The sequence below is a fragment of the Myxine glutinosa genome, chromosome 11 (genome assembly GCF_964187855.1).
Source record: "Myxine glutinosa chromosome 11, kmMyxGlut1.1, whole genome shotgun sequence".
Lineage (NCBI taxonomy): Eukaryota > Metazoa > Chordata > Myxini > Myxiniformes > Myxinidae > Myxine > Myxine glutinosa.
Genome location: NC_136271.1, coordinates 88760705 through 88776421, shown reverse-complemented (window position 1 = coordinate 88776421; position 15717 = coordinate 88760705). Strand labels below are relative to the sequence as shown.

Below are 15717 nucleotides of genomic sequence, written 5' to 3'. Positions count from 1 at the left end.
TCCCAGCCATCAACCACACTTTGCACATGCAGGAAATTTCATGTAGATGAGCCAGCAGAATAATAAGGACATCAACATCCCTTGAAACAAGAACAATGTTGTCCATAGCCATCTCTTTGCTCATGTGAATGGCATGCAAAATGAGTCTAGTATCCCCTTCTTCATGGTTGGCTGTGAGATTGGTCAAATTGAGACCTTGATTTGAGCTTATGACCACTTCCTCATCAGAGAAACCACCAGCAACAACAATTGTTTTCTCTTGATCTTGAATTTGAAGCATCAGTTCATCTGATATGAACTTGGCAAGGTCAGCTTTATTTTCAGGAAGAGCAAGAAAACTTTCCCTATTGTTTGGAAGGGGAACATTGCGATCTTCGATGACTCGACGAACAGCACGAGTACTTCTGTTACGTCTTGATCGTGTGGATGCCTCGATTGATATTTCCCGGTATCTGTCAAATACTACATCGATCCTTTTGTATGCACTTCCTTTTTGCAACACACATTTCACAAATGCATCTGCCACATGACCAAATGTGAAAAAGTGAAAAGTTATCATCATGGCCAGATTTTTTGGCAGAATAATAGTGGATGTATTACTACAAGAATTAATCTTTTGATGGCTTACATGTTCTGATATATTAGAAATCATACCTGTTTGACCATGGTGTCCATCTTGAAATCCAAGATGGTGGGCATAATAAGAATTTATTTTGGCTTAATCAACTTTCTTGTCCCCAAAAATGTGGGTATAGCCACCAAAATCAACTTTCTACATTGTTTAGTAACTGAAATATAAGCTTTTTAGTGTGAATTGGTGGCCATTTTGAATTTTGTCATTTTGGGCATGTAAACTTCAAAATTCAGCTTGGCAACATTGTTTTTTGGATTCAGCATACAAAAACGCATAGAAAAATATATGTTGCCGACTTTCTCAAAGAAACGCCCGTGGGTTTACAATTATGAGAATACCGACCAGTCTACTACATAACATTAAAGTTTCACCTCGGTCAATGCAGCAGTTCAAGAGATAATAGGTTTTTAAGATTTTCGTTCAATTACTTATTGCTGCCAAACCATGTGACTTAACACAAATTCCAAAGCACTATTTCAGCTTCCTGACATGGGGAACACATGTGTAAAGTTTCCACTCGATATATTCTAAAATGAGGGAGGAGATAGGTTTTAAAGTTTATGCTTAAAAACGTCATAACTCCAGGCCACTTATTTGTCTTCGGCATGCGATCATGCCTGCAAAGTTTGGGTGCAATTGTTAAGCCGTTTCGGAGAAAAAGGATGTTGTGTTTTTCACAAAAATCAATGTCGGCCAAACCATGACCTATGACGTCAAAAAAATTTGGATCCTGAATTTTTTTTCCCACTTAGGTCATGCACAAAAAATATCATATTTGTGGCATCAAAGGTTCTATTTGTCGAATTCTAACCTCATAACGGCAGCACTTTTAATATCCTAAATAAACGGATTTTTGGTCCCATTGCAGAGTTCTTTAGAATGAGCCATGACTCAATTTTTTCTATTGAGCCGTTTCGGAGATAGAAAGAGGCAAAGTTGAAGGTTTTTCCAAGATGGCACCTATACCATGTGACCTATGATGTCATAATTAGCAGTAAAAAAAACAAAACAAATTCTACAGGTCTAGCCAATCACTTGTTGAAAATTTTGTTTTCCCTACGGTTGCAGAGAACATTGATTTTAACGTTTTCGGCCATGAAAAACAGGGGTGGAAGAATCATAATAACTATAACGACACTGATGTCACAACGTCGACCGATATACCTCCGCCCACATTAATACATCATTATAATACTTGTACCAAGTTTGCCTTAAATCTATTCAGCTGTTCTTATCACATTTTTACCTGATGTGACCTCTGACCTTTGACCTCAAAATTTAATCAGTTCATGTTTACATTATTATACATATGTGTCCAAAGTTTTAATTTAAATCTCTTCAGTTGTTCACAATTTATCACATTTTTACCTGACATGACATCTGACCTTTGACCTCGGGACCCCATAATCTAATGAGTTAATCTTTACATCATTATACATATGTGTACTAAGTTTGAATTAGATCCCTTTAGCCGTTCTCAAGTTAGAGACCTATTACAGACTTTGACCTTTGACCTCTAGAGCCCAAAATTTAATCAGTTAATCTTTACATCATTATACATATGTGTACTAAGTTTGAATTAGATCACTACAGCCATTCTCAAGTTTAAGACATATTACAGACTTTGACCTTTGACCTCTTGACCCCAAAATCGAATCGGTTCATATTTACATCATTCTACATAAGTGTACCAAATTTGGTCAGAACACCATTACTGGTTCACAAGTTATTACGGTAACGGAATTTTTACCTGACATGGCCTCTGACCTTTGGCCTTTGACCTCGTGATCCCAAAATCTAATCAGTTCATGTTTACCTCATTATACATACCTGCACCAAGTTTGACTAAGATCCCTTCAGTCATTCTCAAGTTATCGCGGTAACGAAAACATATCATGGACTGATGGACAGACAACCTGAAAATATAATGTCTGCGGCGACGAAGTCGCTCGTACAGTTTTAATAGGTATTCCTCAACAGTGTATGTAGAGGAGTGTTATGGGAGAGTGGCCAGATGGAAGACAATCCTGAGAAAAAGGCACATGACAGCACGCCAGGAGTTTGAAAAAGTCACGTGAAGACTGAGATCATGAGGCAAAAGATTCTGTGGTCTGACGAGACGAAAATTGAACTCTTTGGCCTGAATGAAAAACGCTCGGTCTGGTGGAAACCAAGCACATCGCATCACCCATCTATAACACCATCCCTACCGTGAAGCATGGTGATGGCAGCATCATGCTATGGGGATGCTTTTCATTGGCAGGGACTGAGAGACTTGCAAGGTTGGAGGGAACAATGAATGGAGCCAAATACAGGCAAATCCTAGAGGAGAACCTGCTTCAGAGTTCAAAAGACTTTAGACTGCGATGAAGATTCATGTTTCAACAGGACAATGACCCCAAGCATGCAGTCAAAGCAACACTGGAATGGCTTCAGAACAAGAATGTGAAAGGCCTTGAGTCGCCCAGCCAAAGCTCAGACTTGAATCCCATTGAGAATCTGTGGAAAGACTTGAAGATTGCTGTTTATTGACGCTCCCCATCCAACTTGACAGAGCTTGAGAAAATATGCAAGGAAGAATGGGAGAAACTCCCCAAATCCAGATGTGCAAAGCTGATACCGACATACCCAAGAAGACTCGAAGCCGATATCGCTGCCAAAGACGCTTCTACAAAGTATTGACTTGGTTGAATACTTATGTAAATTAGATATTTATTTATTTTATTTTAAATTATTTTGTAAAAATTTTGAAAAGAAAAATCCACTTTGACATTATGGGGTATTATTTGTAGATCAGTGACAAAAAAAACCTCAACTTAATCCGTTTTAAATTCAGGCTGAAACAACAAAATGTGATAAAGTCAAGGGGTGTGAATACTTTCTGAAGCTGCTGTAAATGTAAAAGTGACCAAACTTTAAACCACCAATTACATATTGCATCAAACCTGTCCATACCCCACCCTCCTATTACTCCAGCTACCTCCTTTCCCTTTTCTCTCCCCTCCTTACACAGTAACCTCTCCTAATTTCCCCTCGTACGTCCTTGCTTGAACTGTTGCTTTCCTCATTTCATGGTTTATTTCAAACATTCTACGCTTGAAACAAGTTAACATATGAATAAAAACAAGATACATCTGCCAATAAAGTGCATAGTTGTTTAAAACTAACTTGTATACATTTTTACAAGCAGTGGAATTTCAATCTCAATTTCAATTCTCAATCATGCCGTGGCACCACGCATTCCATCATCCCTTTCAGCGAATTAGAACCTACGTACATCAATATCAACGAGAAAGCGGTCCAATGCGTCTTTGAAATAGATGCCATCTCTTATATATTGCGAAGGGGGGTTGACTAGGTTGACGGGGGTTGACGCCAGGGGGGTTGACTCAGCCTGTCATCCTTCCGAGGTCGGCTAATTGAGGACCAGTTCACTGGTAATTCCCTGTTTGTCGTTAAAGGCGGCAAAAAGGGTTGGCGTCAGGAAGGGCATCCGGCCGTAAAACATTGCTTCAAAAAGGGGACCGAAAAACAACAACAACCACGGTTCCTGAAAAAGGCCAACCCCCGCTTGCGGGGAAAAATGGCCTCTAAAGGTGGTTTTTTTCTTATATGTTGCGAAGCATGGTGTCTGTCTGTCTCCTGCGCACACGGCCGCATCCCACGCTGCATTTAAAAAGCTGCCGATCGGTTGGTTATTTTGCATTTTCTTGATGGAACACACATGGAATACAATCGATAGATCGATTTCGACGTTTCCCATCGTTGGGGATGGGTACTTTTGCTCGTTTCACACGTGCCATGTCTCATGCTCGGCGGTGTGTATAAATGCGCAGCGTCCAGGTAAATTCACAAACAAGCATTGCCACACCGAGTTTGTTCCCAGGATTTGCAGTTCAGGCTCATTCGACTCCAGAAGCTTGGTCACCATGTTCGTGAAGCTCTCCACAAACAGATTGATCCGCTGTGAGTGGCAGGCCATCAATAGCTGATCCAAAGCCTCCATAGCAATGAACACATATCTGCGGACACGGGAATCAAGCGGGTACCATTACCATGTGTGTTGTGATGCTCAATGGGAAATCACAACTTTTCTTGGAAAAGAGATCCTGGAACTTCTCGATATCGACACACAGGAGCATAGAAAGGGAAAAACATTTGCATTTTTCATGTGAAGAATTGCACTTACAAAGCGTTTACATGAGCACAGTCACGAGGTGGGAAAGTATGGCAACAAGTGATCGTGCACATTCTATGAGTTAATCGACCCGACATACAAAGTGCACGAAAAGTGGAACTTCTGAAACTTGACAAAGGGCAGTATTGAGAGGACTCTCCTGAGACCACCAGGGGGCAGTGCTGAGCACACAGGGTTCGACCGGATGTTTGCTGGGAAAAGGGCACCTGATTAGAGGAGAAGCCAGGTGCAGGGAAGTATCATGGGATTGAAAATAATTGACGGTAAAGCTTCAACTTGCATAATTAAGCATTGTAAAACTTTGTAATTTTTGTTAAAATGCTTCACTTTCCTTATTTCCCATCATAAATACCCTACATAATCCTTTTATTCTTCTTCTTCTTCCCAAGGATTATCTTCCAAACTTGTCCCCACATGAGCACTCGGTCCATCAACCCTCCTCCCCTACCAGATCTACAGTACGTACAGTACCACCTTTCTACATGGCTTCAACAAAAAATAATTCACACCCATCCCACGATCTTTGTCTTCATAAATCCAGTTTGACAATCCTGAGAACTCCATTTTGCAGAGGTTGTCTGTTAATGACAATCAAATCCCCTTCACGACCTTTAACGGTGTCAATTCCCTCCAAGTTAGTACCCTCCCCCACAAGCCCACGTCCATCCAACCTCACCCCTTCTATGTGTCCCCCTCTTCAGCATCCAACCACATCACGTCACCTCTTTCTAAATCGCCCCTCACCTCTTCCTATCGAAACTTTCACTCACCGCACCTCTCAAAGCTTATCCCTCAACCCACCCACTAAAAGTCTCCCCCCCCCCCACCCCCCCAACCCCCCCAACCCCAATAAAGCTTCCCCAGCAACGCACCCACTAAATTTTTTTTAAATAAATATACATTTACATGTGTATATATATATATATATATAAGCAAACATTTGCGGTTGGGAGCAATGGGTGTGGCAATGGGTGTGGCTGAAACAGCCGAATCCACGAATTACAAAGGGTGTCCGCATACTTTTGGTCATGTAGTGTGTATATGTATGTATGTATATATATATATATATATATATATATATATATATATATATATATATATATATACACACACTACATGACCAAAAGTATGCGGACACCCCTTGTAATTCGTGGATTCGGCTGTTTCAGCCACACCCATTGCTGACAGGTATATATAATCAAGCACACAGCCATGCAATCTCTGTAAACAAACACTGACAGTAGAATGGGCCATACTGAAGAGCTCAGTGACTTTCAACATGGCACCGTCATAGGATGCCACCTTTCCAACAAGTCAGTTCATCAAATTTCTGCCCTGCTAGAGCTGCCCCGGTCAACTGCAAATGCTGTTATTGTGAAGTGGAAATGTCGAGGAGCAACAACAGCTCAGCCACGAAGTGGTAGGCCACACAAGCTCACAGAATGGGACTGCCGAGTGCTGAAGCACGTAGCTTGTAAAAAATCGTCTGTCCTCGGTTGCAACACTCACTACCGAGTTCCAAACTGCCTCTGGAAGCAACGTCAGAACAACTGTTCGTCGGGAGCTTCATGAAATGGGTTTCCATTGCCGAGCAGCTGCACACAAGCCGAAGATCACCATGCTCAATGCCAAGCGTCAGCTGGAGTGGTGTAAAGCTCGCTGCCATTGGACTCTGGAGCAGTGGAAACGCGTTCTCTGGAGTGATGAATCACGGTTCACCATCTGGCAGTCGGACGGACGAATCTGGGTTTGGCGGATGCCAGGAGAACGCCACCTGCCCGAATGCATAGTGCCAACTGCAAAGTTTGGTGAAGGAGGAATAATTGTCTGGGGCTGTTTTTCATGGTTCGGGCTAGGACACTTAGTTCCAGTGAAGGGAAATCTTAACGCTGCAGCATACAATGACATTCTAGACGATTGTGTGCTTCCAACTTTGTAGCAACAGTTTGGTGAAGGCCCTTTCCTGTTTCAGCCTGACAATGGCCCCGTGCACAAATCGAAGTCCACACATAAATGGTTTGTCGAGATCGGTGTGGACCAACTTGACTGGCCTGCACAAAGGCCTGACCTCAACCCCATCAAACACCTTTGGGATGAATTTGAACGCCGTCTGCGAGCCAGGCCGAATCGCCCAACATCAGTACCCGACCTCACTAATGCTCTTGTGGCTGAATGGAAACAAATCCCCACAGCAATGTTCCAACATCTAGTGGAAAGCCTTCCCAGAAGAGTGGACGGTGTTATAGCAGCAAAGGGTGGGGGTGGGGGGGGGGGGGGGACCAACTCCATATTAATGGCCATGATTTTGGAATGACATGTTCGATGTTCGGGTGTCCACATACTTTTGATCATGTTGTGTATATATATATATTTGATAAAACAGGAGTGTTTGTATGTCCATCCCAAAACTACTCCCTACGTCCCCAAACTACTTGCCAAACCAAATAAATCAATATATATATATATTGTCGCGATCCCGGCTGTGAAATGGTTCCCAGCACGGAATACGGACGTTAATGTCCGGGCTTCAAGTAGTCCACGGAGTGGACAGAGAGAACTCAATAAACACAATTGTGTTTTAATCGGCCTTCTAGGGGTAAGGCACGATGCTTTATTGGCTCGATCACAAAAACCATAAATGGTAACAGAATGGAATACACTGCACAAAGCCTGCAGGAACTGTCGGCCCCAGAAGCTCCAAACAGGACGCAGGTAAGATCACTCGCGGCTCCAATCGACGATCTCCGGGACTCGGAGGGTAACAGGATGGAATTCACCGCACAAGGCCGGCAGGAACGGTCGGCCAGCAGCTCCAACACGAAGCAGGCAATCACTCGCGGTTCCAATCTACGAGATCCGGGAATCACTCGTTCTCTTCCGGAGTTACTCGCTCGTAAAATACCGAACTGTAATCGACCAGCCCAACTCGGCTGTCGTGAGGATTCAAGGAAAGCCCTTTTTAGATTTCCCACTCGGAGCCTTTCGAGTCGCGTCCGTTGCATAAGATGGCGACCGCGCTCTCTCTACTCTCCACCAATCACGTGCCGAATCGCCTCCCGATCGCGTGAGGCTCCAAGGAGGCCACGTCACGCGGTGGGCGGGGCACCAAATCTGGGTGAGAACAGGTGGTTTCACCGGTGGTTTCTCACAGTCCTCCCCCCCTAAGTAAAAACCCCGTCGAATAGACGGCGTTTTTAAAACCAGTATTTGTAGTAGGTGCAAATCACATGGCAAGATGATGGCGGTAATCGCTAACAGGCAATTAACGCAATTAACAATTATTAACACTTATTAACAACAATAACGCAACAACGCAACAATACAACGCAACGCAATAGCGCAACAATAACGCAATTATTAACGCACAGGCAATTAACAGGCATTAACAGGTTAACAATGAACCAGTTTGGTTTTTTTTTTTTTTCACACACAAATTTTAACACCATACACCACATTAATATCTACCCTACAAGAGTTACACTTCACACAAAGCACAATAGAGAGGCAAGGGGGCCAAACTCAAGTTGGGGGAAGCGTTGACAGGAAGGAAACGGGCCGAGACCTAGAGCGGCGGGTACTCCTCCGGTGTCGAGAACAACAGTCATATGCGTAATGACCCCTTTCACCGCACTGGTAACATCGATCGTTCGGGTCGAAAGGCCTGCGGACCAAAGGGCGTCTGAAACGAGGCCGCCGCGACATGCCATTCGACATCTCGACGCACACACGCGATCCGCAAATTAACCTTCCATCAAGGGCTCTGACCGAATCTTCAGCATCTCGTGGCTCTTCAAACTCAACAACTGCAAATCCAGGTGGGTTTCGAGCAACCCATACGTTGCGGAGTGGTCCGTAATGTTCGAAGACCCTCCCTAGCTCGGCTTTCGCTGCTCCATTGCCCAGGTTTCCCACATATACCTTAGCATTAGCGTTCCTGCTGAATCGCGACATGGCGGGAGCGGTCCCTGAGGAGCACGGCACCTGAGGGTGGCTTGACGGGAGGCTCGGGTGGACTTCAGCTGACGCAACGTCACCGTCGGGAACTGGAGTCGAGGCGCTAGGCTCCTCGGGCCAGAGTGAAGATATGTCTGACTCCGCCACTCTCTCCGCCTGTTTACTCTGGGATCTAGTGACCCCCCCACAGGTCAGAGTCAATGACTCCTCCCTGGCCATGGCATCATTGCCAATCAGCAAGGAGACCCCGGGTATCGGGTAGTAGGGTACCACCACACAGGTCACTGGACCCTTAAAAATGTCACTCCGGACCTCGAGGAGGGCAAGGGGATACCGGCCAAGAACCCGGTCAATGCCCCGAAGGAGGGTATACTCGCCGGTATAACGCATCTGAGAGGCCGGAACTACCCCCGCCCGGAGAACACACCGTGTCGCCCCAGTATCCCGAAGGTATTGGGCCTCAAACTTCAGCATCGAATCAGGGCCACCCACTAAGGCTGTCCCTGAATAATCCTGGTACAGTGGATGAATGGAATTAGCCTCGGTGGCAGTGACCTCGGTCACCGATGCCACCATCGTGTGCGAGGGCCCGGCGGATGAGCTCCACTGATCTCCCTCCGACTTAACAGGAGGGTTGCCTCGGTAGGCCGGACTAGTGGGATTAGAGAAGCAGCGGTTTTCACCGTGCCCCACGCGTTTGCAGAAATCGCACCAGGGCCCTGCCCTGGTCTGCGGCTCGCGACCGCCACCAGTGGAGGGCATCGGAGAACCCCTCCCCTCGATCCAGCCGCCGGGCAGACGGGGGGCGGTCTTGATCGCAGACTCCTCCGTCTTACGACGCGACTGCGTGACTTGCAGCATTTTGCACGCCAAAACATGTTTATCAATAAGGTTGACGCAGTCTGCCAAGGAAACAGTGTCTTTGTCGACAAGAAACAATGCTAAGTCAAGCGGAAGCTGTTGATCGATACGGTAACGCACCAGGAGTTCCGCAACCGCTTGAGGTAACTCCACCTTGCTCCCCTTGAACCATCTCTGCAGCTGTTCCAACAAGGCCCGCGAATGTTCCTCATAGGTTTGACTGGACTGACGAGTCCAGCTGAAAAAATTTCTCCTATAAATACACGCGGACACCGCATAGGCGTTCAAAATCTCGGCCTTCAATGCCCTGTATTTGTTTGCGTCCTCGGTTGCCATCCTCGCATATACCTCCCTCGCCTTCTCAGATAGATGGCTCACAAGATGGCCGACCCACAAGCTCTCATCAATGCCACCGGCAGCCAACAACTTCTCCGCCATCTCCAGATACGCTTCTGGCTTCGTGTCTCCCGTCCAGTCCGGCAAACGAACATGAACAGTTTCCGGGACTCTTGCAGCAGACCCCTCTGCCCGCGGTCGTTCAGTCAACATTCGCAACTCATGCTCTCTGACGCGTTCAGCTTCTGCTGCTGCCGCACGCTCTCTCTCTGCTGCCGCATGCTCTCTCTCTGCTGCTGCACGCTCTCCCTCTGCTGCCGCAGCACGCTCTGCCTCTGCTGCTGCCGCACGCTCTCTCTCTCTCTCACGCTCTCTCTCTGCTGCCGCATGCTCTCTCTCTGCTGCTGCACGCTCTCCCTCTGCTGCTGCCGCACGCTCTCTCTCTCTCTCACGCTCTCTCTCTGCTGCCGCATGCTCTCTCTCTGCTGCCGCAGCACGCTCTGCCTCTGCCCTGTCATTCTCACTGTTATACATGTCAAGTTGTTGAACCGGAGTCAGCCCGGTCCAGAAAGGCGAACGCATGCATTTAGTCATGATGGAATCGCTTCCTAACATCTCGGGTTGAGTGACCGGGTCAAGGCTGATTGCGTCGCTCGCATCGCCACCCACGCGACTGTCAACATGATCAGGTTGAACTCTCACTTCTCTGGTCGACATAGCTTGGCTACGAGTTATCATAAGACAAGGCACAAAACACAACGCTCAAACACAACGCTCTGTTGGGGAAATACGACACGAACTACACAATATCACCACCGCACATCAAATTGCCAATGAGAAAAATACCACGTACAAATACGTACTCACGTTTTTTTTTTTTTTTTTGTCGGTTGTTTGGAGGGATCCGAGGCTCACTTATTCTGCAGTGAAGCACCACCCAAGACAGCGTCCTACGGCGAGAAAGTTCCTCCAAGACGGCGTCCGCTGGTGAGAAGATGCAGAGAAGATGCAGATGCCGAATTCCCGTCTCAATTCGAATGTCTCTCACTTGAAAGATCCTAGGACGAGCAACCCATTTGTCGCGATCCCGGCTGTGAAATGGTTCCCAGCACGGAATACGGACGTTAATGTCCGGGCTTCAAGTAGTCCACGGAGTGGACAGAGAGAACTCAATAAACACAATTGTGTTTTAATCGGCCTTCTAGGGGTAAGGCACGATGCTTTATTGGCTCGATCACAAAAACCATAAATGGTAACAGAATGGAATACACTGCACAAAGCCTGCAGGAACTGTCGGCCCCAGAAGCTCCAAACAGGACGCAGGTAAGATCACTCGCGGCTCCAATCGACGATCTCCGGGACTCGGAGGGTAACAGAGTGGAATACACCGCACAAGGCCTGCAGGAACGGTCGGCCAGCAGCTCCAACACGAAGCAGGCAATCACTCGCGGTTCCAATCTACGAGATCCGGGAATCACTCGTTCTCTTCCGGAGTTACTCGCTCGTAAAATACCGAACTGTAATCGACCAGCCCAACTCGGCTGTCGTGAGGATTCAAGGAAAGCCCTTTTTAGATTTCCCACTCGGAGCCTTTCGAGTCGCGTCCGTTGCATAAGATGGCGACCGTGCTCTCTCTACTCTCCACCAATCACGTGCCGAATCGCCTCCCGATCGCGTGAGGCTCCAAGGAGGCCACGTCACGCGGTGGGCGGGGCACCAAATCTGGGTGAGAACAGGTGGTTTCACCGGTGGTTTCTCACAATATATATATTTTTTTGTATACAAGATCGAGGCTCGTGAAAGAGCGAAGACGAAGGTGATGGCAAGTCGAAGCCGATACACTGGAAAAAAATGAGAACCGTCTTAAAGCGTCCATAAATGAAAATGTACATAAAAAACTGTAACAGCGTCTGTTTAAAAAAACAACAGAAAAAAATTACCGCAAAAAAACAGAACAACCTCAAATTGATATCTACCATTTGAAAATTGTAATTTGTATAACTAACTAGTCAGTCAGTTAGTAGTTAGAAAGCAATATACTCGTGTGTGTGTGTATGTGTGTGTGTGTGTGTGTGTATGTGTGTGTATGTGTGTGTGTGTGTGTGTGTGTGTGTGTGTGTGTGTGTGTGTGTGTGTGTGTGTGTGTGTGTGTGTGTGTGTGTGTGTGTGTGTGTATGTGAATGAAAGAGGGATAGAATTGTGATGAACAGAAATGAAAAAACGAGTGTGTGTGTGTGTGTGTATATATATATATATATATATTGTTGCGGAGATGAGGACTGTATTTTTTTGATTGTGTGCTGTATTATTATTATTATTGTTTATTCTGCGCCCCCCTACCTCCGGAGCTGTGTAAAGGTGAAAGGGCATCCCATAATTAGTCCACAAGCATACACGTCAGCCAAATAATAGAATACCCCTGTTTGATAGTTATCTCTTATTCTGTGTTTTAGAGTAAGGCTGTGTCTCCCATTAATTGAAGTACTCCATTGCACCAGTGAAAGATAATAGATTCCCTTTCATTCCCATCCCCAAAATCCCCATTTCTTTCACATCCCCTTTCGTCATTGCCGAGCCTCGATTGCCAATTACCTCCCCTCCAAAACCGCCATTGACCACGAGGCAGGGTCGGAGAAGAAAGGCGTGTCTCCACCTCGTCATAGAGGGGAGGAGTGAGCCAGCCCCACTTGACCAACCAGGGCCGAGGTGAGCACACCGATGGGCATGTCAGGAAGGCCGGCGGCTTGATCGCTGGAGGCGCTATAAAAGGCGCGCACGCAAGAAGCAAGTGAGAGAGTCGTGAGGAGTCAGTCAGTGGAGTCGGTGGTCAGTTGGTTGCGTTGGTTGCGGTGAGGAGTCGGTGGTGGTGGTCAGTTGGTGGCGTTGGTTGCGGTGAGGAGTCGGTGGTAAAAAGTGAGTGGACCAAGAAAGAGTTGAGGGTTTGGACCAGACGAGTCGGACAAGGCCTGGCAAAGCACGCGACGTCCACAGCAGCCACAACAGCAGCTTGGGGGCCTGAACGGCGGTTTGGAGCAGGGCCGTGAAGGAACGGCGGCTGCTAAACGCGCCGGTTGTGCTGCAGGACCCCCTTGGACCTTCCTCTCCCTCCAGCCATCCACCTCCTGCCATTCCATCCTTCTTGTGTACGTGAGTTTGTTCTGTTTGTTCTGTCCTGGGTTAATTAAGTCTGTATAAGCTAGTATTTTCACTGTGTCACCTGCGTCTTATGTGCTTGTAAATAAACGTGACTGCTTTCTTTTTGGTTATGTGTGTAAATAGTCAATAAATTCAGTAGTATTTCCAAACCTTTCTTTGCCTTCGTTTTCCTCTTTGCATTCGTCGTTTTAGTCTTTTCCCTCATTGAGCAGCCGCGGTGCGATCTGGTCAACGTCGGGTGGAATCGGGTTCTAATCGGGGAGTAACTGTTCGGTCGCGGTTGGACCATCCGCTCGGCCCATCATACCATCTAAACCGCGATCAGTAACAATATATAATACCCATATACAGTTCAAATTAGTTCGGGCCCACAGTGTCACCTCACCTGCCAAATATGTTGTGCTATTACAGATGGAATACCCCTGCTCCTTCCTCAGGTCGAGTCTATTTACCCTGCGCTTGCGAAGCGAAAAGCAGGGTCAGGCATTCAGTTGCGTACGTACGTGTGGCGTGTCTGCATTTTTCGGCAACCGTTGGTCTGATTGACACAACATTTTACCATAGGAGCGCCTCCGCCTGTATAATTTTTTTTATTCATAATTATGACGTCATAGGTCACGTGGTACAGATGCCATCTTTGAAAAACGTTGCACATCTATATCTTCAAAAACAGAAGAGTTGGCTCGCACCAAGTTGACTGTGCAGGGTAAGTATTCTATGAATACAATCGTTAATTATGTACTTCCTTTAAAAAGTAAAAAGTACATCAATCAACGAAAAAAGGCAGGACCCTGCCCACCTCCCTCCCCGCCATCCACACCCTGCATGCATCCGAGCTCACAGTGAGCTCGCAGTGTCGTGTGGTGCATCGGGCGTGTCTCGCCTGCTATACATGTTGTGCTATTTTATGTTCCCCCTATTTGTGCCATCTGCTTTCATCATATGACCCTTCACTTCCACATAAATAGAGACATACAAAACATGTTCATCGACCTCATGTTGGAGGTGCGAGGAGAGCTCGGCGGGTGAAGTACCAACTGAGAATGAAGGTGTGGAGGCTGAAAGAGGTGACAGTAAGGGAGGCATTAAAAGAGAGGCTCAGTAGGGTAGAGGATGATGTGGTTGAGCTTGAAAGTGGTTGGATGTCAATGAAAGCTAGTCTGTTGGGAGCCGTTGGTGAGGTATGTGGATGGACAAAAGGACCACCGAGGCACTCGGAAACATGGTGGTGGGATGATGAAGTTGGAAAGTGGATTGACAAGAAGAGGAAGAAGTTCAAGGAGTGGCAGAAGGCGAAGGGTACGGGAGCAGAAACAGCAGAGCATGAAAGTTATAAGGCAGCCAGGAAGGCTGCAAAGAAAGAGGTAGCAAAGGCGCAGGAGACATGTAGGAAAATGTTCGGAGAACGCTTGGATTCGGAAGAGGGTCAGAAAGCAGTATTCAGGATTGCAAAGCAGATAGCGAAAGAGAGGTGTGATGTGATGGGGGTGAGTTGATTGAGGGATGAAGTGGGACAAATCGTTGTCGACCCAGATGGAATTAAAGGAAGATGGAAAAGATATATGGAAATGCTGTTGAATACAGAGAATGAATGGGATGGCAACATAGAGAGTAACCCAGTTTTAGGACCGGCAGAGAAGATATCCCTGGTGTTGGGCTAGCAGCTAGGGTGCCGGCTTAGGATCCTAGGATCCTGGGTTCGAATCCCGGTCGATCGCTGAATTAACGCCAGGGGGGTTGACTCAGCCTGTCATCCTTCCGAGGTCGGCTAATTTGAGTACCAGTTCACTGGTAATTCCCTGTTTGTCGTTAAAGGCGGCAAAAAGGGTTGGCGTCAGGAAGGGCATCCGGCCGTAAAACATTGCTTCAAAAAGGGGACCAAAAAACAACAACAACCACGGTTCCCGAAAAAGGCCAACCCCCGCTTGCGGGGAAAAATGGCCTCTAAAGGTGTTTTTTTTTTGTTTTTTTTAGACAAGATAACTGAGAAGGAAGTTGAGGAAGCGATAAAAGCAATGAAGAGTGGAAAAGCGGGAGGGCCGACGGGAGTTGTGGGAGATATGTTGAAGGCAGCAGGAAGTTGGGGTGTGAAGAGAATGAGAGATCTGTAATCTGGTGGTGAAAGAAGGCCGCATTCCAGTGGATTGGGAACTGAGTACCCTCGTCCCTCTATACAAGGGGAAAGGTGACCCTCTGAAGTGTGGCTCATATCGAGCGATAAAGTTATTGGAGCATGGAATGAAGGTATTGGAAAGGGTGTTGGAGAGGAGGATAAGGAAGAAAGTGAAGATCGACGAAATGCAGTTTGGATTTATGCCAGGAAGAGGAACGACAGATGCGCTTTTCATTGTGAGGCAGTTGCAGGAGAAGTACATGGAGAAGAGGAAGAAGTTGTTTTTTGGGTTTGTTGATCTGGAGAAAGCATTCGATAGGGTTCCACGCAAAGTATTGACATGGGCATTGAGGAAGATAGGAGTGGAGGAATGGTTGATCAGAGTAGTGATGGCAATGTACAAAAGAGCGCGCACAGCTGTAAGGACGAAGGACGGGAACAGTGGTGAGTTTGAGGTGAAGGTGG

At 46.6% G+C, this 15717-nt stretch overlaps 1 protein-coding gene across 3 annotated transcripts in view; it reads right to left on the bottom strand.

Annotated features, from left to right (window-relative positions):
- Window positions 1–15717, bottom strand: part of LOC137437113 (protein EFR3 homolog B) — a 206575-nt gene that overhangs the window by 94901 nt on the left and 95957 nt on the right. For all 3 annotated transcript variants that reach the window (XR_013624995.1, XM_068131509.2, XM_068131505.2), the window contains exon 4: window positions 4506–4656. Coding sequence is in view for 2 of the 3 variants with exons in the window: in XM_068131509.2 (XP_067987610.2) it covers window positions 4506–4656 (151 nt within the window). In the remaining variant the exon portion in view is untranslated. The remainder of the gene's footprint in view (window positions 1–4505; window positions 4657–15717) is intronic.